This window comes from Gambusia affinis, linkage group LG21, assembly GCF_019740435.1.
Source record: "Gambusia affinis linkage group LG21, SWU_Gaff_1.0, whole genome shotgun sequence".
Taxonomy (NCBI): domain Eukaryota; kingdom Metazoa; phylum Chordata; class Actinopteri; order Cyprinodontiformes; family Poeciliidae; genus Gambusia; species Gambusia affinis.
In genome coordinates this window covers 18,878,763-18,904,732 of record NC_057888.1, presented here as the reverse complement: position 1 = coordinate 18,904,732, position 25,970 = coordinate 18,878,763, and the positions used below count along the sequence as shown (strand labels likewise).

Genomic DNA, 25,970 nt, shown 5'->3' with positions numbered 1-25,970 from the left:
CAAGCACCACATTGTTTGGAAACCCTCCTCCAAGGGTCTCATAAACTGAAGTGCTGCTTTTGTGTTAGCGGTTAGTTTGAATTGAGTTTAGGTTAGATTTAGGATTAAGCATGTACTAGTAATGGTTAGTTTTAAGGTCAGGCTATGGAAATGAGTAGAAAATGTATGAAAGTCAACACAAAGTCTCAGTGAAGGCAGAAAGACATACTGTGTGTGAGTGTGTGTGCGTATGTGTGAGTGCGCATATCATTCAAACCGCAATTCAAAACATCATCAGCTTGTCACTGCGGCAATTGGATGAATGACAGCCACTAAATGTTCATCTGTGTGCTTACATTCATGTGGATCTGAGCAACTGATCTGGAGAACATACACATGCAAACACACACTCATCTATCCGCAATTTCTGGGACAGGAGGTAATTACCCGCTACGCTTTTCTATCATGCTTTATTAGTAATCACTGTCACAGTCAAAACATCAACCTTCTTATAACATTTATTTTATTTTATTTTTTTTACCAGAAAGGAAAAAAATTCTGAATTTCTGTGATATTGCTACTGAAAAAGATATGACGGCTCTAAGTCAAAACAAATATTATGAGTTTTTAAAAAAACCAGTTAATTTCAGCAGAAAATTATCCACTAAAAATTCATACGTACCGTCATGCTGGTCAAAATATTAACGATAGAAACATTTTCTGAGAAGTGAATAAAATCCAGCCAATAATTTCTACTGCATTACTAATGATTTGAAGCCACAGTTGCCAAGGCTTTTTAGTCACCCCCTGCAGCATTTGTCAGGTACTGTCAAGAACCACTGCATGAATTAGTTTGGTCCATATAAAAGTAAAGTAATATGTGTTTTTGGAAAGCAACAGAGAAGAAGCCATTAGGAACCGCTACAAGACAGAGAATTTAACATTAGTAGCATATTGAATACGAATGAGGCCATATGGCTCTTTCTTTGTAAAACAAAGTTGTGAAATGTAAAGACTCGGGTTGCATTTCTTTAGTAAAATATGCCTCGAGTGTTCAGCAATGTACAGTTTTAACAGCTTCTTTGGCAGGGTTAAGGGCCTGGGTGCCAGGCTGAGGTTTATGGGAAGAAGTGAGGTTGGCATAAAGGACTTCCTGGTCTGCTGAGGCGCTCTGAAGCCCACACCTGCTGTCAGAGACCCTGAGAGCAGGCTGGACGAGGGCAGCAGCCCTGCCATCTGTTTCGCGACAGCCAAAGTCACCCTGTGTGCAGGCGCTGGTGTCTGAGCACAAGTCTGTGACTTTGTCTGCGTCTGTGTGCCTGTTTAATGTATGTGAATGTAATCGAAGCTGCATTTTTGGTGTGTCTTTTACCATCAGCTTCTGGACTCTATTGTGTTCTGAATTTACTCTCAGGAAAAAGATGCCACAGCCTCTTTTAGTATTATTATTTCACATAAGACATAAAAAAAAAATCCAGAACTTTTTCTGTATTTAGCAGCAGCATATAGCTTTTATAAAACATGATTTTTCCCCACTTTTGTTAAAACTGTCCCTATGTCATGACAGTATAATGTGAGACAGATGATCTGCCTTCTTTCTCTGTGAGAGAAAAAAACAATCAGAAGCAGGAGGAGGGTCTTAGTGTTGTCAATCACTCGCGTACACGCTGCTGTTAGCTGTTACGAATGCTAAGGCTAGTTAGCATGGCTACCGCTGACAGCCAATAAACATGTTTTCTGAAGCGGTAAGTTGTTTCTCTGCCTTTAGCGCATTTAGCACCACTTAGATGAAGTTGACTGACTAAGCGCTAAGACCCTCCTTCTGGCTCTGATTGGTTGATAGAGAATGAAGGAAGACCATCTGTCTCATACTGTCAATGACGTAGGCATAGTTTTAACAAAAATGCGCAAAAAAAAAAAAAAAAAAACCTAGCATGTTTTATAACAGTTATAAAAGAAGGTAGATACAGAAAAGCTTTGTATTATTTCAAAAAATTATTCTATGTAAAATCATGATATTAAAAGAGGCTGGAGCATCGCTTTCCTGATTGGGCGTTTTTGGTTGGGAGCAGTGCATTTCTTCAGATGGCAAAAGTAGCACTGGGAGAAGGAGGAGGAGGAGGAGCTCATTCTTTTCAAATTATCTGTCTCAAATGATAACGTCACAACATGGTGACAGTTTAAACAAATATGTAAGAAACATATTTTTGTAAAGGTTAAAAGGTTAAATGTGACTTTAAATGTACAAAACAAAGTAAAATCTACCATGTCATTCTTTATAAAAATGGGAAATAATGGAAAAATTGTACTTTTTTCCCCATTTTTTTTCTCTGAAGAGTTTTTGCAGAGCTAGTGGCTCGTATTTTTGCGACAGTAGGCAGACAGGAAAGAGGGTGAGGAGAGAGGTGAAGACATGCGGCAAAGGTCGTCGGGACCGGGAGTCGAACCCACAACGTCTGCGTCGAGGACTAAGGCCTCAAAATGTGGAGCGTGCTAACCACCTGCGCCACCACAGCACGCCACAAAAAATTTGGATGCAATAACAAACAGCACCTCATGATTTAATACCTTTTAGATCCATCTTTAGCACCAGTAACCTTCAGCAATAATCTTCAGGATGAATGTTGCGGACACAGTTTAGTTCACTGTCCTTAAAAAAAACACTCCTATTAATTGTGTTCAAGGTTTGTGTGACATTTAAAGGTCCCCACACAGTTTGATAAATAACAAAAGGCAGAGTTGAATGTTGTGTGTTGTTGTTTGAGTTTAGGTTTAAAAATAATTAAAGCTGGTAAAGACCAAATTATGTTTATTATGTCCTAATGCGTAAAATTGAATGCAGGTGTACTTTCTTTTTAATAATGTCTGGGTCTTTACACATCAGAAACTTGCCGTTTCTCATCAAGGCCGCAAAGAGTACATATTTTTTCGTCTGCATTTTGGACTGAAATAACCTGTTTATTTCAACGAGTATGCAATTTGGAAGCAGAAATGAGGACTGTTAAAAAAAATCCTAAAAAGGAGTGAAACTAGGCATCCACAGTACTTCTGAAAATCTCTAAAGAGACAAATCTGTGAATAGCAAAAAAACAGAAAAAAAACAGTAAAAAGCAATTTCAAGGCAGTTCGCACTTCATGAGTTACTGTAGCAAGTGAAAAACAGAGCTATTTCACTTGATTATGCTAAAAGAATTACACAAAGATTTCAACCATAAAACGTGACCATATATATATATATATATATATATATATATATATATATATATATATATATATATATATATATATATATATATATATATATATCTCACACAGAGAGAGAGACAGAGAGAGAGAATCAGGAAGAGTCAACGTTATACAAGTCCAGACAGAGTATGGGATCCATATTTGAGGTTTTAATTCCATTTGCCAGCTGATTGAAGAGGACTGATCAAATCAGCACAGATATGCTGTACAAAATTTGTAATTAAAATCTAGTAAATAAAATGGAATGTCTACTTTTCATAAAGCGAGAGTCCAGAATGGTACTGACCACTTCTCGTGGCAGAAGTAGGTCCTCCTGACGAAGCACCAACAGGTTCACCGTCCCGTCCATGGGTGTGGCTCGAAGCAGGGCTACCACTTCCTCCTGGCTCTTTCCATTCAGGTCTACTCCACTGACCTGCACAACAACATGTCCAACAGTCACTAACACGACCCAGCAGGAACCTGGACCACGGTGTAACTCAGATGATTAAGTCTAGCTGAAAATCTGAATATTGTTCTAACTAATGATATCATAAAGAGAGCTGGAGTATAACTGCATACGTCACAGACAATTAAGTCTTTTAACACTCCACCAACTCTACAAAAAGGTTGGAGATTGGTTGAAAGCCCTGCTTTACCTCCAACAGCCGGTCTCCAGCTTTCAGTCGTCCATCTTGGATGGCAGCGCCTCGAGGGAGGATGTTCTTGATGTAAATGGGAGCACTTCCTCCAATAGGGACGTCTCTGGAGGTGATACTGAACCCGAGACCCTCTGGACCTGGTCACAGAAATGTAATGGATGATGATCTATGAAAAGCCCCATGTCTTTAGGTTTTACAGGCTAGCCCTTAAAATTTGTTAAAGGTACATACACATTTAGTCTGGAAAAAAAGGGTACATAAATACATAAAATCTCTCTCTGGTCTCCATTCAATCTCAGTCTTGATTAATCAGTCAGTGTGATCAGAGAGACGGTTACAAGTCCCTATAGACCAACCTTGCTGCGTATTTCTGGCAGTCTGGTTGGCAAGTTGCACTACGTTGGTTCAGTCGAGGCTTTTCAAACAGCAGTGATTAGTATTCATGTCAAACTAGCTGCTCATTTCACAGAGCTGTCAGCACCTCTGATAGTTCATCATGACCTACTTTCCCCCCCCCCCATGTGTCTCTCCGGCAGTTTGTCGATCTGTCTGTCAGCCTGCTGACAGTGATGAGGTGATGAACAAGGAACACCAGGAGAAACAAACGAGGACGGCAACTTTCCTCCCGACTCCTTCACGCAAACAAACTTGCAGAAGGGTAAAGAGATTGCTTATGGAGTCGGAAAGTTGAGCTGTTGAGGATAATGACGCTCTCTGATCTCTCCATCAGCGCGTCGTGATAACTGAGCAGACCGAAAATAGCTGTCATTATTTATGCCGAGCATCAAATATGCAGTTTGTCTTCATGACTGCTCAACTTTTAATGCAAGGTCACATAGTTACTGTGAGAAGTTTGTCTCATTAGGGACATTTTTCAGCACTTAAAAGTAAAGCAAATAAGTGCAGCTTTTAGTATTTTGCGACAAAAAAAGGTATTGTGGTTTCAAATATTTCACTCCATTGCTGGAGTTATTATATACGCATTTCTTTACAGTGGAATGATTATGTAGCACACAGACGGTCATAAACAGGAAACAGCCAGAACGCTGGTGTCACCATGCAAAGCGGGTTGAACAAAGGATGTCAAGTCAAATGCTCTCCGGAGAAAACTTCTATGGTCGTACAAGTCAAATACAACTTTCACAAAACAGCTTGTGTGTTGTGCTTACATTGATGAGCCATAAGAAGCATTTGTAAGTCACTAATCAAGGCAGGAATAACCTAACAGCTTTCAAAAATCAGGGCAGCTTTGCAGAAATTAAGGTGAAAAACATCCTTAACATTTAAAATCTATTTAGGCACCGTTTATATGGATCCACTCTTCAGTTAGACTGTAACCTTTTCTTTTTACAAGACACCAGGGTCTTTTTAAAACGAGGTTTCAGAATGAAGCTTTTCTATAGCATTAAAGTGTACATGCACAGAATGCACAACTGTAGGGTTTATTCTACGCATGCACAAGCAGAAAACTACAAAAACCATGGCGGATAGCGTTGTGCTGTGTTGTGCTACTTAAATCTGTTCAGCTTAGCACATTTTCTGATAAGGAGTATCTGTGTTACATTAGTACTTTGTTCATGGGACATGGGTTTCTGTTTAAAATGAGGTAAAAGCAAAGGGTCAAAAGTGAACACATGTTCAACGGGATGCTAAAATCACAGTGTCATCTAGAGGCCTGGTATGACAACTACAACTGACTCAAAGTGTGTAACTGGCGCCATCTAAATGTAAAACTTTTCCCCAATCAACATCTGAAAGTACATGCAGTTTCAAGTAAACATAGCTTTAGTTTTGTCCTATTTTCAAGCACATTTGGAGCTTGGAGAACTGAACTTTTCTGATGTACAGTGACCTCTTCTGTCTTAGATTTGTTTTGCGCGACTCGTATTTTTTGTCAAGAAATTATTTATGTAAAGTGAGCAGTGCTTTACACGACGTATCTGCGTGTTTTTATTTTAAATTTCAACACCTGAGCTGCAACCCTGGTCTACTCTCTTGCTTGTTAGCTTAATGCGGAAGCTGCATCTCAATCCTGCCTTAAATTATTTTCTAAAAAGGGTCAAATTGAAAAAAAAATTATTAAAAAGGCCAATATTAACAACACTCTTGTTGACAGTGAGGGTGTGGAAACTTCTTTCTTCTTTTCAAACTTCAACATGAAATTCTTTGTTGTGATTTTTTTTTTCCTACTTCCTCCCAACTCCTGTCTCCATCAGTAGATACTGTCATTAATGGCCCAATCAGGCAATTAGAAGAATACATCACTAATAGGCCTTTAGTAATTAACCACTGACGTCTTCATTTTTGGGTAATAGAAGACCAGGATAAAAGTAATTGTATCCCTTTCTAGATTAGTTAGAAATCCTGGCTCCAATAAGCCAATTAAACAGCAAACATGAGGAGAGGCTGGGGGACATGACAACGACTTAATGGGCTGCGTATGTTGTTTTCAACAGAAGTATTTGATTAGGGCACTCTTGTTAATGTGCCATTCAAGATCTGCTCCTGCCACTTGGAACTCGGAGCCACTTAGGCTGAATCACAACAATTACATCGAGTCGACAACAAAACTGCCACGGCCCCGACTGAAAGCGCATTAGCAGAGAGAAAAGTCTGGTGGTAATTAAATGGAGATGTCAAAATGATTTCTGGGCATGTTTCTACAATTTTTCTGATGCAATAACATGTTGGCTAAAATGTGTTTTTAGTCGCCCCTTTTTGGACGTGGCTGTGAGTTTACAGTGGAGGCAGTTCAAGTCAGTGAAGTCCTGAATAAATTAACCATAATTTAGGCTTTGTATTTATAGGGTTTCTACAAAAAATAGACCGGTTATCTTTGCGGGGGAAAAAGGCAGAGGAAGTTTAGAATGTTAAAACGAATAGAGGAGTTTGCCAATGAACTGGGCTGGCAGTAGTCAGAAATCCTTGCCAAACATATTTGAGCAGCTTGCAACTTCATTTCCCTCGAGTTTGCCCCATTTATCTGCCACTGTTGCCCCCACTGTTGTACAATTCCCTGAAGCTCACTGCACTCCAGACTCTTCCAGCTTTCAGCTAAACATCTGCTCATTACATCCAACATACAGAGAAGCAAAGAGGAGGGGAGGCGGCCAGGGCATGCCACCTCAACACCGGCTCGCTTTAAGACGAGGCTGCTAGTTAACTCGGATAACAGTTAACTATTAGTTAACCATAATAGCTTACTAGCTAACTATGACGGATTGGTATGTAGTCTCCAAGTGTGCAGTGTAACAATTTGCAGGTATTGAACTAAACACAAACACTTTTATCCAGTCCTTCAGTCAGATCTTACCTTTCTTCAGCTGGATGTTGAAGCTGCGTCCTTTTTTCTTTAGGTAGGAGCTGTTGGACGGAGTTGTGCTTATTCTGCGCTGCAGGGAGGGGGAAGGCGCTGAGGGGGTCCTAGAGATGACGAGGTGAGGTACGGCATGGGGTAAGGTGGCATACCGCCGACTTGGTTCTGGGGTGCTTCCTGCCAGAGGACCTTGGTGACTGCAGGAGGAACACAGTTTATCGGTGAAAACGATTAAACAATTTCTAGTGAATTGTTGATCAAAGGAAAGGAATACTTTTCAACAAAGATGTAGAAAACAAAGGTGACGAGGCTAATGTTCTCATTTCTGTTCAAGTTGCGATTGACATGTTTTCATTGCAGAACGCCTATCTTGTGAAATATTTTTGAAGTTCCTGTCCCTACAGCCTACATAGAAAACAATTATTTTGTGTGCAATAACGTAGGACACCCTTGATTTTCCTGTATAAAGCAGAACCAGAGGACCCAACATTTAAAGTGCTTCTGATCAAAGTACTAAAAAGTAAAGTATTTAACAGTATTCACTTAACCTGCTATAAAGTTCTTGCTTTGTACAGCATTTTACTTTTATATCAGACAGCAACTCCAAACAGAAACACTATGCGTGTTTTGGTTCCACCATGTTTCTAATGTGTATAATCATCGACTTCTGAGAAAATGACCGTCAAATGACCATAAAATGAAAATGTTATGACAATTAAATGATTCATTAGACACAGTTTGTCTAAAGTACAGAGGCATTTTTGTGATCGGAGCCATTAGCGTCAGCCTCCGGGACAGACTGGACCTAGATTTACACTAAAATGAAAACGTTGAGAGAGTTAACGGCTGCTGGGAAAATATTAAGCACATTTAACCCCATTTAAAATTCTGAACTAGTCTTTCAACAAGATGTCTCGGGTTAAAAATATGACTTTTCTGTTTTAACATAGCACATTTTAACTTTGATGGATTCGGTATTAAGACATTATTGGACAGTCAGTAACTGTTGCAATGAAATCTGCGATAATTCATCGCAATTAGATCTACAGTGAGAGTAAGGAAAATTCTTTTTATTAGAGTTTTGTATTTACTTCCATTCTGGATGTCACACTTATGCATACTGAATTAAGTGTAAGACTCACTCGTGGTTGACGGCCTCTTGTTGCCTGGATCTGGACGCCGTCCCTGCATCCAGACTCGACCGGTCCCCTGGATGCTGGGAGTCTTGGCTAAAGCGGACCCTGGTTGACTGGGGTGAACTGAGCTCGCTCTGGGCCGAAAGGACTTCATACTGTCTCTTCATGGAGGCAGGAACCACATGGAAAAGAATGACGGGGCAACCCATCGCCTGCCGGAAAATGTTCTGAGCTCTGGAAGAAGAGGAAGAGAGAAATACATTAACTTTAACATGAAAGGAGGTACTGTTAGGCTTTGCCGATATATAGAGATATACAGAGAAATATGCAGTGTGCTGTATGTTGAAGAGTGATGCAGAGAGTTGAGAGTAGCACAGCTAATCACGGGGGTGGGGGGGACTTTTATATAGCAGTAGAAGACAGACATTACATTATCTGTAATAACCAGCATCAGCACATGCTGGGTGAAGAGTGCATCAGTGATGAATGATTACCCAGAATTCCCTCTGTTCAAAGTTCACTCGAATGAGAGTTCCACTTTATAATCTGCGTGAGTCTCTGAGTTGAGAGGACACGCATTGGCTCAACAAGCTGAGCAGAGAAGATGAATTGTGCACGGCGGAGGATGTGCGGAAAATAAAACCACCGAGTAAGCAAGCACAAATTGTTCTCTGCAAACAAAATGTAACAATAAAAACACACGGCTGGACACAAAGCATGATCAGTGAGATAAGTAAACATTTCTTGCACAGCATGCAACTACCATCATATGAGTTGGTAGCAAAAGTGAGTCAGTAGTAAAAACGAACATTATCCAGTCAACTGGTGATAAATTTACACTTACCCGTACTAGATGCAAAAGACAACAACAAAAAAAGCTAGCTAGCTAAAAGTGTGGCAAGAGTATATTAGCAACTATAGAGACTAAATGCCACGACAAAATTTCAGCCCTATGATTAACGCATTTTAAGGTCAACTTACATTCTTAAAAAATAAACTCAAGACATTTTAAGGCCTTCATTTTTGATATATGAAATTACGGCGTTTTAAGGACAGGTCGTCACCCTGTTTATTCACAGCCCTTTATGGAAGAGGGGTAAGAATCAAGACCTTGCTGAAATAAAGCAAAAACCTCACTTTTAAAGTTTGGCAATAGCCTTGTAAGAGACAAAGCAAGCAATAAGCAATAAATGAATCACAAAATTAAAAACTTTAATTTCCACTTGTGTAATATTTTATTGGATTTTATGTTCAAATCTTTGGTGTGTGTGTGTATATCACATAAAATCCTTTGATTCAGAGACTGAATAATGAGTTATTTTATATTTGTAAAATCCTTCAACTTCTATAGATGATGGATGGTTTATCAGAATAACTGTGTAAGGTTCATTGGACTTGTTTGTGCTTTTTTTTTCTTTTAAGTAATTGGCTTGCATTGGGAAAGTTGTTGGTTCAATTCCAGGTGTCGCTATGTCACAGACAGATGTTCCCTTGGGCAAGACACTTAACTTGATGTTGCCTACTGATTTGTGTATGAGTTTATGAAAATTATGATGCATATTGTAAAAACATTTTCAGTGGTTGATGTGACTAGAAAAGCTCTATTTAACAATCTGTTTACCATTTTAAATAAACAGAAGTTTCAGGTTACAGCATCATAAAACACAAAAATGTTCAGCAAGGGAACTTAGGAAAGAGCCAAGCATTGGCACAGGGGGCCAGAAGCATAATCGGACGTCTGAATGCAGATATTTAGACCTCCCACAACCTCGACAGCAACACCATACCTAACCTGCCGTAATTACAAGTGCTTAAAAATGCTTTGAGTTCTTTATTCACGCAGTGTCACAAAGGCAAACGCCTGAATGCAGCACCAAAGCCTCTTCTGCAGGATTTGGACTCTCTTTATTCTTATGGTAATTTACAAAAATCAGTCTCAAACTCACACTGAGTGCTGATGGCTGGATAAGTAGATGTGTGTGTGTGTGTGTGCGTGTGCGTACGCCTGCGTGTGTGCATAACGCATGTGTTTATATCCAAATGTTCCCACATGCTCATATACGCTACCGTCGCTCTAGCAATCAACCTCTGCGCGAGCCTGATTGAATAATAAATTACCCCCATCAATGCATCATTACATTCAGTTGGATTAAGCTCCTCAAAATATTTACCCATGCAAAACAATCCAAGAAGATTAGACTATCACTTTAAATTGTCACTCTCTGTGGCACGCAATCACGACAGAGCGGGGGAGGGGCAGATGGAGCAGGGGAGGAAAGTTTAGCTCCATTGTCTCGTTTTCATACAGAATCACCCAAAACACGGGCATGTCGGTGATTGGATGGGATGCTGCGTAAACACGAGTGTCTTGTGGATTTGGTTTATTTAAGCCTCTTTCACAGCAGAGCAAGTCTGGAGGGACTAACAATAGCGTTGAAGATTTTGTAGAACCACCCTTCACTGCAATTAAAGTTGAATGTCTGCTGGGTTATGTTGCTACCAACTCTGAACTGCTTAATAGCGCAATCTGCCAAATCGTTTGTGTTCAGTCAAATTGGGTGGAGCAGGGGTCTCAAACTCCAGTCCTCCAGTGCCGCAGTCCTGCAGTTTTTAGATGTGCCACAGGTACAAAACACTGGAATGAAATGGCTTAATTACCTCCACCTTGTGTAGATCAGTTCTCCAGAGCCTTAATGACCTAATTATTCTATTCAGGTGTGGTGCAGCAGAGGCACACCTAAAAGTTGCAGGACTGCGGCCCTCGAGGCCTGGAGTTTGAGACCCCTGGGGGTAGAGTGTGTGTGAAAACACAGATTTCCAACTCCACCAAAGAGTTCTAAATGGAATTTAAGTTTGTACATTAACTCAGGCTGTGTTCAAAAAGTAGGCATATATGACCAAAATGCAATTTTTTATCCCATATGTGACAGTCTGAACGGCCCGATTCTGTTTTCATCCAAAAAAAAAAAGAAATCTGACTTGTGTTATTTCAATATGTAGAGCTAAATCTCAGTTTTCTGTAGTCTGAACAATCATCTCGCATTTTATCTGACTTCTATCATCATTGACGCGAGAAGCCAGATGAGGTAAATCTGGACGTAAACAATGGCTGAAAGTCATAATTCGGAGCTCCTGAAAGAAGTCTGTGTCACTGTAGCACATCACAGACCGCCGCTCCTGGTCTGACCATGTATCCCAATAAACGTCTCTATAGAAGTCGCAGTCAGTGCTCCACAAACGTTCAGTGCTACAAGTTGTACGTTCTTCTGCCTGAGCTCGAAGCTATTTAAAAAAAATAAGCTATGTAGATAAACAGAGCTTTGTTGTGTGAGATCAATGTTCTTCTCGTTCCCAAAACGACGACATGCGGGTCGTTTTGGGAACATAAACACAGAAGTTTGATTGCAATAGCATCATTTAGTAGCATGAACATATACACAAAAAAATTAATTTTGGCATAGAAAACCAGAACTGAGACTTCCTGTCTGAACATCGTCAGACTACATTCTTTGTAGTCTAAAGGCTCTCAAATAGTTCACAAAAGTATTCAGACCTCCTGCAGATACAGGAGGCATGTCTAGTTTCAGGACTAGTTTAAGCGAAATACCAACATTAACGTTGCATTTCTGTATAAAACATGCTGACTAACATCTGACCAATCACGCAACACAGAGCTTTTCGGGCCTGGTGTTGAGAAGGGGAGGAAGACAAGATGGTGCCATTATTGTAATGTGACTTTCTCAATAAAAGCCAATTTTGACGCTTCAGATAAAGTTTGGGAGAACCTTTACAGGTTTCTTTTTAAGATCCTCCTGTATTTAGCTCCCCATCAACTCTAAGCTGTTTCCATGATTCTCTTGGTAACAATGTATTATTGTGTTGTCTGCCACTTCAGTTTCTTCACCTTGTTTCACATGAAAATTTTAAGGGAGAGTTTGTAAGGCTTCCTTTCAGTAAGTCCGTTCTTCGTACCACTCTTCCATAAAGGTGTCTTCAGACAGTCTTGGTCTATAATCTAGGTAGAGATGCAGTTGTTATGAATATTCTCTTTCTGTACAATTAAAGTTCTAAAATATCCTACACCTTAGCCTTCATTAGACAAACATCTATTCCATTGGCTTCTGAGAAGAAATAGAGAAGACGTGAAACCCAAGGACGCCGAGCTCCTCGGTGTCATTGAATCCGTGTGTCAGCACAACTTTAAGTATGTGAGTCCACACATTCAGCCTCGTGTGAGTGAGAGCGAAGGTGGCTTTGGGTAAATGGAAGTGGAGGAGTGCCAGCCTTATATCTCCCTCCCACTTTAGGAAATGAAGGGCAGCAATGAATTGCTGGAAATGGATCCAGAGGAGAATGCGGGCGGTGTTAGATCAGAGGCCAAAGCAGCGGCGAGGCACCGCAGGTCAACGAGAGCCATTACAGCGGGTCCAACAAGTCGGCAATATCTCCAGCTTTACCACGGCTTTGCATTGTGCTGTTTGACAGCGATGCAGCTCACTCACCGGCTACAGGATGATGATAATGAAGGTGTGTGTTAAAACATTTGAAGGCAGAACAGCACTGATAAAAAAGAGAAAAGTGTCCGGAACTCGACAATTAGGAGGTCGCGAGCGCTAATCAAAGCCAGTGAGCATTCGTCTTGTGTGCTGCTGCACTAAATGCATGCTACGCCCATCGCTATTAGCAGCTTACTGTTCGAAGCGCAGGTTGCGAATGTCTCCCCGATTAATCCTGACGATGCAGTCGTTTTCCTGGAAGAGACGCTCGTGCTCAGCTTTTCCTCCGGGCTCCAAGCGCTTCACCAGCAAGCCCTGAGTCCTGCAAATGAGCACATTACAGATTAGTACCTAATGGATTTCCTTTAAATATTAAGAGGGGGGAAAGAAACTATGGAGATTATAAAATGCAAGTCAACAGATTTTACAGCTGAATCAACCTATGTCAGGGCAATGGCATACACAAGTCAAAACGTTAATTAGTTAAAGATATGTAATGGAGATTTTCAATATTTTAACACAAATTTATGTCTTAATAGCAGAAAGTACTGCAGGTTTTTGTGTTTGTGAATTATTATTATTATTATTATTATTATTATTATGAGTCTTATCTTTAATGCCTGACTGAGATTTTTCTAAAGAACTTCAACGTATTTTATTGGGATTTTTTGAGTGCGGGTTTTGAAATGAGTGAAGCGCGCTGAATCAACATTTTGTAGCACAACGTTTAGCTGTGAAAAATGGTTTCAGGTGTTTTGGGTTACGACTGTAACATGATGGATTCAGACATTGAGTTTTTCACCCTGTTTTCGCCCCACGAATTCTCAAAAAAACAGACAAATAAATAAATAATCAGATTGAGAATGTGTGTGGACCTTCATTCCGACACCTTCCTAAAATAATGGCCTACGTCTTTTTTTTTTTTTTTTTTTTTCTAAAAATGAATTGGGCAAAAATGTCACCACCTCTTTTTTGCAAAAAGGAGACCAAGGCAAAAAAAAAAAAAAAGAAAGACTTTATTTTCTGAAAGTGATGATTTTTAACACATATCTTTCATATCTCTATGCTTAAACTATATGCTTAATGAAAAATTTGCCCAATTTGCTCTCTGGTTGGATGTATATATTTGTTGTTTTGCTGGAAAGTGAAGTTTTACCTCTGTCTCACGTCCCCTGCAGCGTCAAACAGGCTTTCTTCCATGATTGTTCTGTATTCAGCTCACCTTCATTTTTCCATCCACTCGTTTTGTTCCTTCAGTTTGACAGTGTGACTCTCCCACCACCATGTTTTACAGTGGAGAAACATGTGATCTTGATGCTGTGTTCAGTTCACACATCTTACATAGCAGTTAGCATGCAGGCTGAAAGCTTTTGCATTTTATTTAGGGCGATCAGAGTAAAGAGATTGGAATACAAAATGCAGGAAACACTTTAAGTAAAAAAAATTATAAAAATATTGGAATTTCTGTTTCTCTTCACAACTACGCACTTTGTGTCAGTGTGTCTCATAGCTTCTAAAAAAAAATAGGTAATTTTTGTTGTAATGGGACAAAATGAAAAAAAGTAAGGGTTTTAAATATGTAAATAAATTAACAAGGATACTTTTACCCCTATGAATGAATTATACCATTCATATTTTAGGCTCGAGTAAAAGCAGAATTTTATAGAGATCTGGAAAGACTGGAACTTTATTCTCAGCTCCTGTCTGTCTTTTCCTTTGCCATTCTTTATATGTGTTCAGGTCTGAGAGAGTGACAGGCAGGTTTGTCGGAAATAATCCAAACCACAAACTAGGAGATCATCTTTGGCTTTGAGGGAAATGCTACAGCTTCCTTTTCCTGGAGCTTAAAGGAAAGAGCTCGCAGTGTGAACTAAATACCCAGAGAGTTTTACTGCAGTGCCATCTCAGCAATCCCTTAAAGAAAAAAAAAAAAGAAAAAATAACGAGAGACCTTTACCTTCAAATACTTCCTCCTTTTATTGCTCTTGGAATAAATACATCTGTCTGTACCTTTGGGCTTTTTCTGGGCTCTACTGATAACTCCAGCTAATGTGGAATTGACTGGAAGGCTTGAGGTTCTTTTATCTTTGTTTTGCTCTGTTGATGTCTTTCGATTAAACCAAAGATTGATAAAATACCAGGCGAAAAACAATGACGCATTCATCTAAGAAAAATAAACCTGTGAACCTTCGGACGATTCGACATTGTTTCAGTTGCGAGCCCCGTTCACGGTGGACGTCAAGTGTAGATTTAAAGAGCACTTTAGCATTTGAGTCAAACAGGACCACTTTCAGAACATTACAGTAATTGGCTGCATAACGTGGACGTGCACGCTCACGCCACGGACTCGTCTCAGCCGATCAGCGGGGGGTAAACGGTTCAGCCATAAATTGAAACGAGGATCAACCAATGGCCTGCCTTCCTCTCCCCCCCCCACCCTCGCCGTCTTAGCCTTAAGATGCCGCATCATCTTAAGGCTGCTGCGCTCGGAGTAATTGCGTAAACCGTTGAGGCAGAGGTGACTTTGCTTTTTTTCCAGGCTGTCGGCTTGGAAACAAAAGAGTTGCCCTGTAGAGATTACGGCGTGGACGCACTCAAGATGACTGTTGATCTGCTAACAGGGAGTTTTAAGTTGATCGGCGATCGGTATTCAAAGCTGCAGCAGGCGACAGTGGGGATAAAGCAGCATCTTCAAGAGATTTATGGCAGATGATTTCATGTAAGCGCTGCTATTCTGTCGACTATGTGCAATGCAGATTGTACATTTTAGCAATTCCTTCACGTCTCTGTGGGTTTTTATATAATCTCATCAGTGATTTTCAGAAACTTCCCAAGTAAATTTTAACAAAGTCTTAGAAGCTCAAGTTGTTTCCACTGAAAATATCCACTTAAAATGTCTCAATCTGCATCAACCGTCTGTGCTAGAAGGCCAAGTTTCCCTATTTGCGTTTCTTACTAATCTCCGATGATGTCTGTACATCTTACTACTGCTAGGCCCCACTTCCAAGATAATATGAATCTGTATCTAACAACAACAGCAACTCACGTTTTACATCGTCTCGCAGATCGGCAGTAATCTGAAGGAGGCCACCTGCTCTCATCAACTGCCGTTAATCAAATAATACTCCAATCAAGATCATTTCGGCACGGCAATTATGTCCTCTATTTGTTTACAATCGAAACTGGTCATGGGATTAGAATTCCATTAAGCACAAAATTTGTCTGGAAGAGGCGAGCGGGTTTGTGTAAAGTGACGATTTATGTGTGCGAACGTCTGACGGTTCGCATGGAGAAAGACAAGACGGCTCGATTCCGTGTGGGGAAAACAAACTCCACAGGTCCATATTTCTCACAAAGGGATTGGATGTAAGTTCATTTTCAGGTGAGGATCGGTGCATCTGGATGTGTGTGTGTATAAGAGAGATACTGTCAGCTGGAGTGACAGAGTCTCTAAGCTCTCTCCTGCAGCTGTCTCCCCCCACCACCCACCACCCTGCATCTCGTTTTATGTCAGTGCAGTGGAGCAGAATGTGGACAGCCGACGCTGGAGTGCCCACAGTTCCTTGTTTGTTGCCTGTCTGTTTTTTTTTTCTTTCTTTTTTTTCCCCCCGCTTGCTGTCTGACCCCTCTGGCCCTGGTCTAGACACTAATGACAGCCCACTGAGCTTAATGCCTCCTGTCCTAGCATACAGCAAACAGGAAAGAACTGGGCCAGCCCATTAGCATCAACCCACTGGCTAGACGAAAGTCTTATTATGGCTGAAATTAATTGAAGTCTGTGGTGGCTATTAGTATCAAGCTAAAGCTGATGGAAAGGAGACTTTACTGGAATACAAGGGGAGCTTTGAGAGATAATTAGTCTGTCAAGGTGGATATGGACTTTATTCGAGCAACATTGCTCACGATTTTGAACGCTTCTATTTTTAAACGCAGGTCATCCGCCCTTTCTGGCCAAGAGAAACTCCGAGTGTCAGAGCTGCGGGGTGAGTTAGCAAGAAGTCAGAGCTAAATATAGCTTTCTGACACATGCTAATAAACAGCAACGAGATTACTGTCTCCAGTGCTCAATGACAGCCAATGTCTCCCCCCACACCCCTTCAGATGTCCTCCCAGTTCTTCCCCATGGCCTGTCTTTGCCCCTCGTCCTTCTTCCCCAGTGCTGAGTGGCCACATTCACCTTGGAGGTGGGCCAGTCTGTTGGCATGCAGCAGGGGTCTGTGTTTTACACAGGCTTTTAGTTTGATTACATCTGGACACTTTCTTGTGTCCTTTAGAATTTTTTTTTTTAAGGAAAAACCATAAACTGAAATTCATTCCTTTTCTTCCCCGCTCTTTCTATAAGCAACACTCATCAGTTAAAAGTTAGGTAAAAGAAAATGGCCGGAATCACTTTTGATGCAGTTGTGACGAGAAACAGGGCTTTTAAAGTACGACCTTAAACATCTGCAGAAAGTGGCAGTGATGGAAATGAACCTGGTTGCACTTTATTTTTTATTTACTCATGTACTTTTAGGCTCGTCAAACTAAACAATAAATCAATTAATCGTACAGCTAAAAACAAGTTCATTAGTTTTTTTTATTTGAGTGATTTATAATTTTTGATCATTTCAGTATTTGTCTCAATTATTCATTTTTTGAAAGACAATTTTGTTTACTGACATTTCATAATCAATTGTATTTATTGTTTCGGTTTTCTTGTTCATTTGCTCTTATTCATTTACAATATTTATTAGCTAAATTAATTAGGAAGAAACTAAAGCATTACTTCCACTCTCAGTCTCAAGCAATCGGAATGCTGTGGTGAGTAATGTAGCATGAGATTATTTAATGGTGTTATTATGTCATTGCTGAAATATCTGATTAGCAGTAGCATAATTTCCACTATAATAAATGTTTCAACATTTCTAAAAGAGTTTGCACTGAAGATCAAACTTCATCTCAGTACCTTCCTAAAATAATGGCCTAAGTAACATTTGGCCAAAAGTGATTTTTTTTTTTTTTGCCAAAGTTATCTTTTGGTAAAAAGAGGTGATACACAAAAGTGTGACAGCGACACACCTGTGATTAGAAGCAGTGAATTTCCAACTTATAAAATGATTCTAAACCTATTATGTCAATCTGTTCATACTATGTACATATATATGTCTGTATACATGTAAATATTTAGATATTTATGCAACTTTATATCACTTCTGCAATACTTCCCAAAGAAATCTTTTGTCAATGTGACACTAAAATAAAACCTGATTTTGATTCCAATTGCATTGATAAGCATGAACATGTTTTCACAGTGACTTACCCTTGAATTAACATACAAATGATACATTGATAAAGGAATTCAATAAAAACAGACAAAAAAAAAAAAACAGGCAAGGAATGAATTAATAAATAAATAAAAAACATTAAAATGTATATATATATATATATATTTTACCTAACGTCATGTGAACTGAAAGAAACTACGTGGATCCCCAGGGGCCCTCCTTCATTGGACACTTCGACCGGCTTGAGCATGCTTCTGCAGGATGTTGACAGATGACAAGAACAAACAGGGAGGAGGAGACATGCATGAATAAAAATAATAAGGGTGACAAGGAAATAAAAAAAAAACGCAGTGTGTGTAAAAGGGAAATACACTCCAACATGACAAAAGCTTGATGGAACTAAAAGGAGGATGGAAAATTGCTCTGCTTTGTTGGTCGGACCTGTATTGTGTTGCCTATACAAAGTCATCCATTACAAAGTCTGACAAGTGGACCTCGGGGTCAATTAGAGATCCAAATGGAGACTCCAATTAAGTGATTAAGATCAGACTGCTAAGAGAGAGCGGATTAATTGAAAACATGTAAGAGAAGGGAGGACGGGTTGGAGGAGAAGGTTAATTTGAGCAGATAAAGACGTGAAGACAAATGAACATGAGCCACCATCAATGCAGATCGGTAAGGTGTGTCTCAGGAAAGAACACCTTGGCATTTGATGTGTGCTAGAGTAGACTTCTCACACCCAAATAAAATGGTGCACTTTTCCACCTCGCACCAAATAAAGAAGTCGTGCAAATTTTGTAAAAGTCTTCGCACCCTTTCATTATTTCTTCACATTTAGTCAGTCCACAAGCACAAACTGCAGTGACCTAAGATACATGAAAAGTTAGTATTTAGACTTAGAGAGTCAAGATGTTGCAGTAGTTATTGTAATTTCAGTTTCAAGTCTTTTGATTATGTCTCAATCAGCTTTGCACATCTAGACATTTAAAATTATGCCCATTTTCATTCAGGTCTGTACTTTGACTAGGCCATTTTAAAAAATAAAGATGCTCGGTTGTAAACCTCTCTATCACAGCTCTGGCTTTATTCTTAGTGTTACTCTGGAAGCCTTTTCAGCTTCTGCAGTTTTTTCCCCCCAGGATTGTCCTATTTCCATTCATCTTCCAGTCAGCAAATGAGTCATAACTTTTTTCAGCAGTTGCTTTCTTTTGTCACTCTTCTATAAATATATAGCTATTCATTTAGTTATTACAAAATAAATAGCTGTCCTGTTGATAGATATTTCCAACGGTGAATATCTGAAACTCATCCAGAGATACTATGGAGGTAAATGCTGCTTCTCAGTTTAGGTGGACGGCCATGTCTTAGTGAGTATGTAGTTGTGCCATCCTTTACTCATTTTGGAAGGTAGATTGGACAATGCTCAGTGATGAGCCCTGAAAAATATACATCATATTCCTTCGACTGCACAATTACACACTATGTTAGTCTATTACTAAATTCTTTACTAGGATATATGAATGTGTGGCTACAATGTAGCAAAATGTGAAAAGAAACTAAGGGGTATAGGTTCATTTTCAACAGTTTACCACATATCATGTCCACATATCTGTGAAGCTTGGAAAATAGGAGGCTCCTGTTACTAAAACTGTAAGCTGGTGAACCAGCGCATGTTCTAAGCCCAGTGTGGGGTGGAGGTGAGTGCTGGGAGTTTTGTCAGTAGGAACACTCACTCAAGACTTAACACAGGTGAACGGTCCAGTGAAGAGTCGGCACTCCCTACAGGCTCGATTCGCTCAATCCTCCTTTCGTATTTTCTTTGCTCTGCTTCTTCCTCCTCCTAAAGAAAAGAGAGAGGGAAAAAAATATATTAAAACACCATCACTACCGTGCCTTTAACGTCTAATGCCTGCAATGTCACTAGAAAATTAGTGTCTACATGCTAAATCAGTTCGAGTTCAGGGCATATTGGAGCCTTGATATCTCTCCAGTATAACCAGTTATAAACACCACCATTGACTGCAGTAGTACAGACCAGAATCGCTCAGGTTTGATCACTTCTGTCTGACCTGTAGATGGGCACCGATACCAGTCTTTGAAGTGATTTGATCGAGGTCTAGAGCCAAAGGAAAGTGCTGTTGACCGTTTCTCTTGAGCTCGCCGTTCCAGTAACTCCTCGTCCTTCAGGGCCATTAGGCAGGCGGGGGCTTTTCCAGGCAGGCCAGACATCTGAGGACTTAACTAGGCACTAGGATAAGACGATAGCTTCATGCTCCCCTAATGAGGGACAAAAATCTTCATTTAAGCTCTCTTTATGGGGATGCTACCAATTGAGTTTTGCACTCGCAAGCAGTCGTGCGAGTTGCGTCGTCTTCCACGCAAGAGAACCAGAAGACACATCAAATAACAGAGTTCATTTCCACTAACCAGCTGCTGAATCTCTCATCAACAGCTAACAAGCACGCCATGCAGCACAGTTTCTTCTTTTTAATTTCACTTTCTGCCTCCAGCTGGGTTAGGGACTGCGGATAGTTGAGTGTGTGTGAGCAGCATCCAGGAAGTGCGTTGTCTCCTTGGGGTGGGGGCAGACACTTTGTTAACCAATGCTATTTGCCCACCCTTCACCTTTCGCTTTTTCCTCCCCCACCCACAAACCTCTCTTTTTCTGAAATGTCAAGCAGATCCAAATAGGTCCGGCGCCTTTCTGCTTTCTTTATGGAAATAGATTCAGCCCTTTTCATTGACCGGGACGTCTTAGCAGACACTCATAGGTGCCACAGTGAGACTCTGTCTTCCATTTATTTATTGCTGGTGAGAAGAAAGGAAGAGGGCATGAAAATTTCATCAGCCGCACACCTTAAAAGACCTCGTCCTGCCGGCCCTGTCTACCTCCTTTCTCTAACCATCCGATATGAAAATGAGTCAGTCAGCCGGTGACCCCTGCCTTTAATTACATGTCAGCTAAGGTTGAGGGTGTCTCAAAGGGCCTGCTATCAACAGAGCTTTTTTTTTTATGAAAATGCTCCCTGCCCCCAGGCGAAAGCATAGATTTTATTTTGTTCTTCCTCAAAGTAAACTTCTTATACCACCTTTAGTAATTCATACATAAATATGGGAGAAAAGTCTCAAAGTAGAAAAGCCTCCTACAAAAGAATAAATACAACATGAATAGTGCATAAAGTAAAAAGAAAAAGAGGTAAAAGAGCAAAGAATACATTGTGTGTGAAAACTGACTGTTTTACTGTTGTGAAAAAAAAACAAAACAGATGTAGATAAAAACACGGTAAATAGTTTGCCGTTTCAGGGCGGAGCTGATTTGCAGGGCACACGTAATTACTTCATTGCAACATGTTGCATCAATTTTGTAGCTGGTAGTTTACAAGAACACGTTGCAAGTGTTGATGGTGGTGTTTTGTTTTTCTGCACAAATGCAAGAAAGAAACAAAAAACAACAACAACTAGGAATGTGCAATGACAAACAGTTGAGTCGGGGTTGGAGGGTTTTCAGAATTCCTCTCCATAGTTATTCCCGTCTTTGCGTTTGCATGTCATGTACACAATCGGCAAATGTGACCCATTTCAGATATTTTTGAGACCTATATAAATTTTTTTATATATATCTTTGTAGTCGTAAATGTCCACACAGAAGTCACAGAAGTCTGATGGTGGTCGTGTTTAATTAATGAACCAGAGACAATGAATAAATAAAAATTAAGGATGTCAGCAAAAAATTTGGAAGTGAACTACAACTAACCAACATACAAATCAGTTAACTAGTTTTTAGTAAACCCAACTTGTGTTGAGTATAAATCATAATAAATGGAACAACATTCATGCTCTTTAAAATAGCTGCAGAACCCCTCACTCTATGGGTCTAAAACCAATATTGCAGAAGCCATATTATTTGTGGTCAGGGGAGTGACAGGCAATTTATATATGGAGCTAAACCCCCCTTGCTGACTGTCCTTGAGTCAGTGGCAAAGTTCAGCCCGGAGTGACAGTAGAGGAAAGACACAAGCTAAATACACATCTCCCTCCCAATTTATTCCCACTTTATGCTCTCTTTCTTCATCTCCCCATCGCTCTGAATCCCCTCTTCCATCCCCCCCGTCTCTAAAACCCATCCACTTCCTCCTCCCCTGAGTGCTTTTAGCACCCTGTTGATCCTTTGGTAACCAGTGAAGTGGGGATGCAACAAGGCTTTTCAACTCTCCTGCTGCTCTTTCCCTAGCTTGCCCTCTTGCTGCGTCCATCTATCCCTCCTCCAATTTTTTCCCATCTCTCTCTCTCTCTCTCTCTCTCCTGCTCTTATGGCGGCGAAGATTCAGATCCCTGAAGGTGGAAAGAGAGTCCAGCAAAACCAGAAACGTATCATTCCAAATAATATTAAGAACTTCACTAAGGTATATTACAAGGTTCATTAATTTAACTGTGGGTGCCACTGTCATTTGGAAAGGTACACAAAAAAGAAGCGATGAGAAACTGACGTACAAGACATGACACACGATTTAATGAATCTTCTAACACCAGATCTCTGTGAAAACAAAGGTAGAGAGTACATGATGCTACTCCTGAGTGTACATCAGGAATGACTAGAAGGTTGTGCAAGAAGCATCATATACTTGTACAAAAACGTATGCTCGCATGTAGCCTATATCAGGAAGGAAGCCGAAAAAAATAAAGAATCAAATCAACCGTGAACAATGTTGACACTAACAGTTGGTTTTCAGACTTTTTTTTTTTTACATGCAATATTAGAAACAACAGAAAAAAAAAAAAGAATCTGTAGCCATATAAAGGAGAGGCAGCTGTTAAGTGCAGAATCTTGTTACCTTCAAATAAATCGGCAGGTTGGAGACTGTTGAGGGAACTAAAAGGAACGGAGAGAGGTAGCAGCTGTTTGGTTGGGAGACTGGGGAGATACTGTACACAGTCTCTCACACACACACACACACACACACACACACACACACACACACCCACGCACACACACACACACACAGCTTTTAAAGGCTGGGGTAAAGGCAGTGTGTTGAGGAGCTGTCATTTCCCATCACCAACTACCCCCTTAAAGTCCTAATGTAACCATAAATGTGTGCGTGGGAGTGTGTGCGTGTATGTGTGTGTGTGTGGGTGCGTGTGTGTGTGTGTGTGCTTATAGGCAGGTACAACATGTAGCTGTGGGGAGAAAAAGGTGGAGTGGGGAGAAGAGTTTCTCCTGAGCCCATCTTTGACGTCTGAGGCTAACAAGGACAGGTTCAAAGGTCAGAATGAATAGTGTTGTTGGGCTCCGATCTGGGGGCCACGTCTGTGTGACAGCTTTATATGTGGAACAGACATCCCCCCCCCTCCATACACAACAACTAGTGCTTTGTTTCCACAGCAATTTCTACCTGAGCTCAACATCTAATAATATCTCAACATGGAAAATAAGTCTCTTTTTTTTATTTACTTTTTGATTAAGTCCAGAATGTTATTTGTCCCACAAAAGTAAACAGTCCTGCATTTATGAAACCAGACGTCTGGACTGCTTAAACTAAGAAACGCTAATTACGGAAAAGAACGTACGCCCCTTACAGCAACATCCAATCGGCCAAACATAACAGTTTTTTTTTTTACATGTTGCTGGCAATGTGTAGTAGAAAGATTTTGTTTGCAGTGAGGTCTAGTCCAAGAGAAAGTGGACGCTGAGGTTCTTCCCGTCGCTAAAAAATAGAAAGGCTGAGGAGCCTTAATTGCGCCCCAATTACTTTCGCTAAATGCAGCTTAGCTGAATGCCGAACAACCTGCAGGACCAAATTGTCGTCCACTCTGCTGCTGCATTGCACAATGGCATTGCTATACAAAGACAAACCGGCGGTAATAACTTCTAATAGTACCATTAATGTTCATTTGACCTTGAGACATTTACCAAAGCTTTTCCATCTTAACCGGAGCCAGAAGCTTACTGTTTTTACTCGGCTCTTAAAAGAAGCTTTATGATGTTGGACAAAAAGCTTTCTTACCTTAATTTGATTCCTAATGGAGTTTTCACAAGCCACCTATGTAAGCCAGAATATGTGCAACTGTCTACTCTGAATTGTTTAAGGCCACAGATTTATTTTTCTTCAACCTCATGCCAAATTGGGCCCAAATTATCTACCTTGATAAGATTTGACATATCAGTTGGACCCGACAGCTCAGCTTTAACATGTCAAGGGGTCATTTACCCCCTTTACTGGACCCCAGTTCACTGGATTCCCCATTAAGACAACCAATACATCGCCATAAATACGGTCACGGGACATTTTATTTACATTTATGTAGGCAATAGATGTGCATTATTGAAGGCTGGGTAGAGAACTAAACTGCTTAGAGGAAGATGAGAGGGTCATAATGACCTTCACCCTAACTGCACAATCTCTAAAATGCAATTAATAACTTGTCAGCAGAGAGGCCAAAATAGCTTTGGTGTATGTGACAGAGGAGCCGTCACGAGCCGGGACTTAGTTATGAGTCTGTGTCAGCATGCGAGCACGCCCACACACGCATGCACACAAACACATACAAATTGGCTAACTTACTTTTTGCTGCAGCTTAAACTGACGCGGTTTCATCGTGGTGTTCCTGCTTCAGTTAACATATTCATCCTAACCTGTCATTTTCAGCTTCAAACATTTTCCCGGTTCTATTTTCAAGCAGGGTTGTTTCCGGATTGTGGCGCGCCGGGAGGGAGTCACATGATGACGTAGTGAACATACTGAGTGTTTTCTATTAAACTGAGTATTGCATTTTTGATTACAAGTTGTTTTTTTCCCTCACATTATTATTATTATTATTATTTGGTATATTTTAAGAGTCTATTTGAGTTAGAAGTTTTTTATTTATTAATTTTTTGCTAGTTTGGAGTTTCTGTGGGAGGAGCCTGTGGCTTTAAAAGCAGGGCTCGGCTCCACAGGGAGTCAGTCGGTGGTTCGACTCCTGATGAGTCACGCTGAAGGTGATGGACTCTTACATTGAAGGTATGGCTGTTTGTCTGATTTTAACCTGCCTTGGAGGTCCTTTGCATATATTCTGCACCTGCCATCTTTGTTCATGTGACGAAAAGCATAATAGATTTCACTGAAGTGATCTCTGGCCTTGGCCAGTCATTTGTGGTTTTCCAAGTCATAATAGAACCCAGTCAAGGTGTACTTTCATATCAGACTTAGCATTTTAAGAATGACGGACAAAGCCAGTGATAAGACTTATAATAAAACCTGGTTTTTTAGCAATGGTAATTCATATTGTTCAACATTTAAGAAATATTTAATTTGTCTAATACCACAATAGACCCTCTTTTGGAATGGAAGCTGCAGATCTTTTGGGAAATAAAAACAGCACCATCTAAAGGTGTCTATGTTTCAAACTGCTACGGGTTTTGAGGGGGAAAAAATATAGCAGGCTGATTAAAATCCCGCTGATTGCTTTTAAAAACAGCCTTTTACTTTTCAATTCCTCAGGGCTGATCCAGCATAGTGGTCATCAGTGATAACCAGAAATGGTTGATTTTCCGTTTTATTCATCCCCAACTTCAGTGCGGAGGTTGCTACTGAACAAAGATTTGAAATCTAATCTGAAAATATTGGTAGTGCTTGAAAATCATTTAGTAAAATGACAATTTGTGTCAGCACAAGCTGATCTCACCAAAGTGGTGAGATTTTGTAGGGCAGGGTTGCCATTCACTACAGTCCTGGATTCATGATGTCATTATGCCTCAGCCAGCCACTAAAACTGCTTGTTAGTGGAAATGTAATAAGCAGCTTTTGTTGAAATACCCCAAGACTTTATGGGAGTAAATAATATGCAACCATACCAGCATGAACCTGAACCGACAGCTGGATGTCCAGAATCAAGTGAAAACTCTTCAGATT

General features: G+C 40.3%; 1 protein-coding gene across 2 annotated transcripts in view; it reads right to left on the bottom strand.

Moving 5' to 3' along the window:
• The window catches only part of LOC122824643 (partitioning defective 3 homolog), a 370,755-nt gene that overhangs the window by 195,725 nt on the left and 149,060 nt on the right, over window positions 1–25,970 (bottom strand). For both annotated transcript variants that reach the window (XM_044105505.1, XM_044105506.1), the window contains 7 exons: window positions 19,812–19,918; window positions 18,249–18,332; window positions 13,011–13,136; window positions 8,325–8,552; window positions 7,180–7,379; window positions 3,864–4,003; window positions 3,512–3,640 (listed from right to left, as the gene is read on the bottom strand). In XM_044105505.1, the coding sequence (XP_043961440.1) occupies window positions 3,512–3,640; window positions 3,864–4,003; window positions 7,180–7,379; window positions 8,325–8,552; window positions 13,011–13,136; window positions 18,249–18,332; window positions 19,812–19,918 (1,014 nt within the window). The remainder of the gene's footprint in view (window positions 1–3,511; window positions 3,641–3,863; window positions 4,004–7,179; window positions 7,380–8,324; window positions 8,553–13,010; window positions 13,137–18,248; window positions 18,333–19,811; window positions 19,919–25,970) is intronic.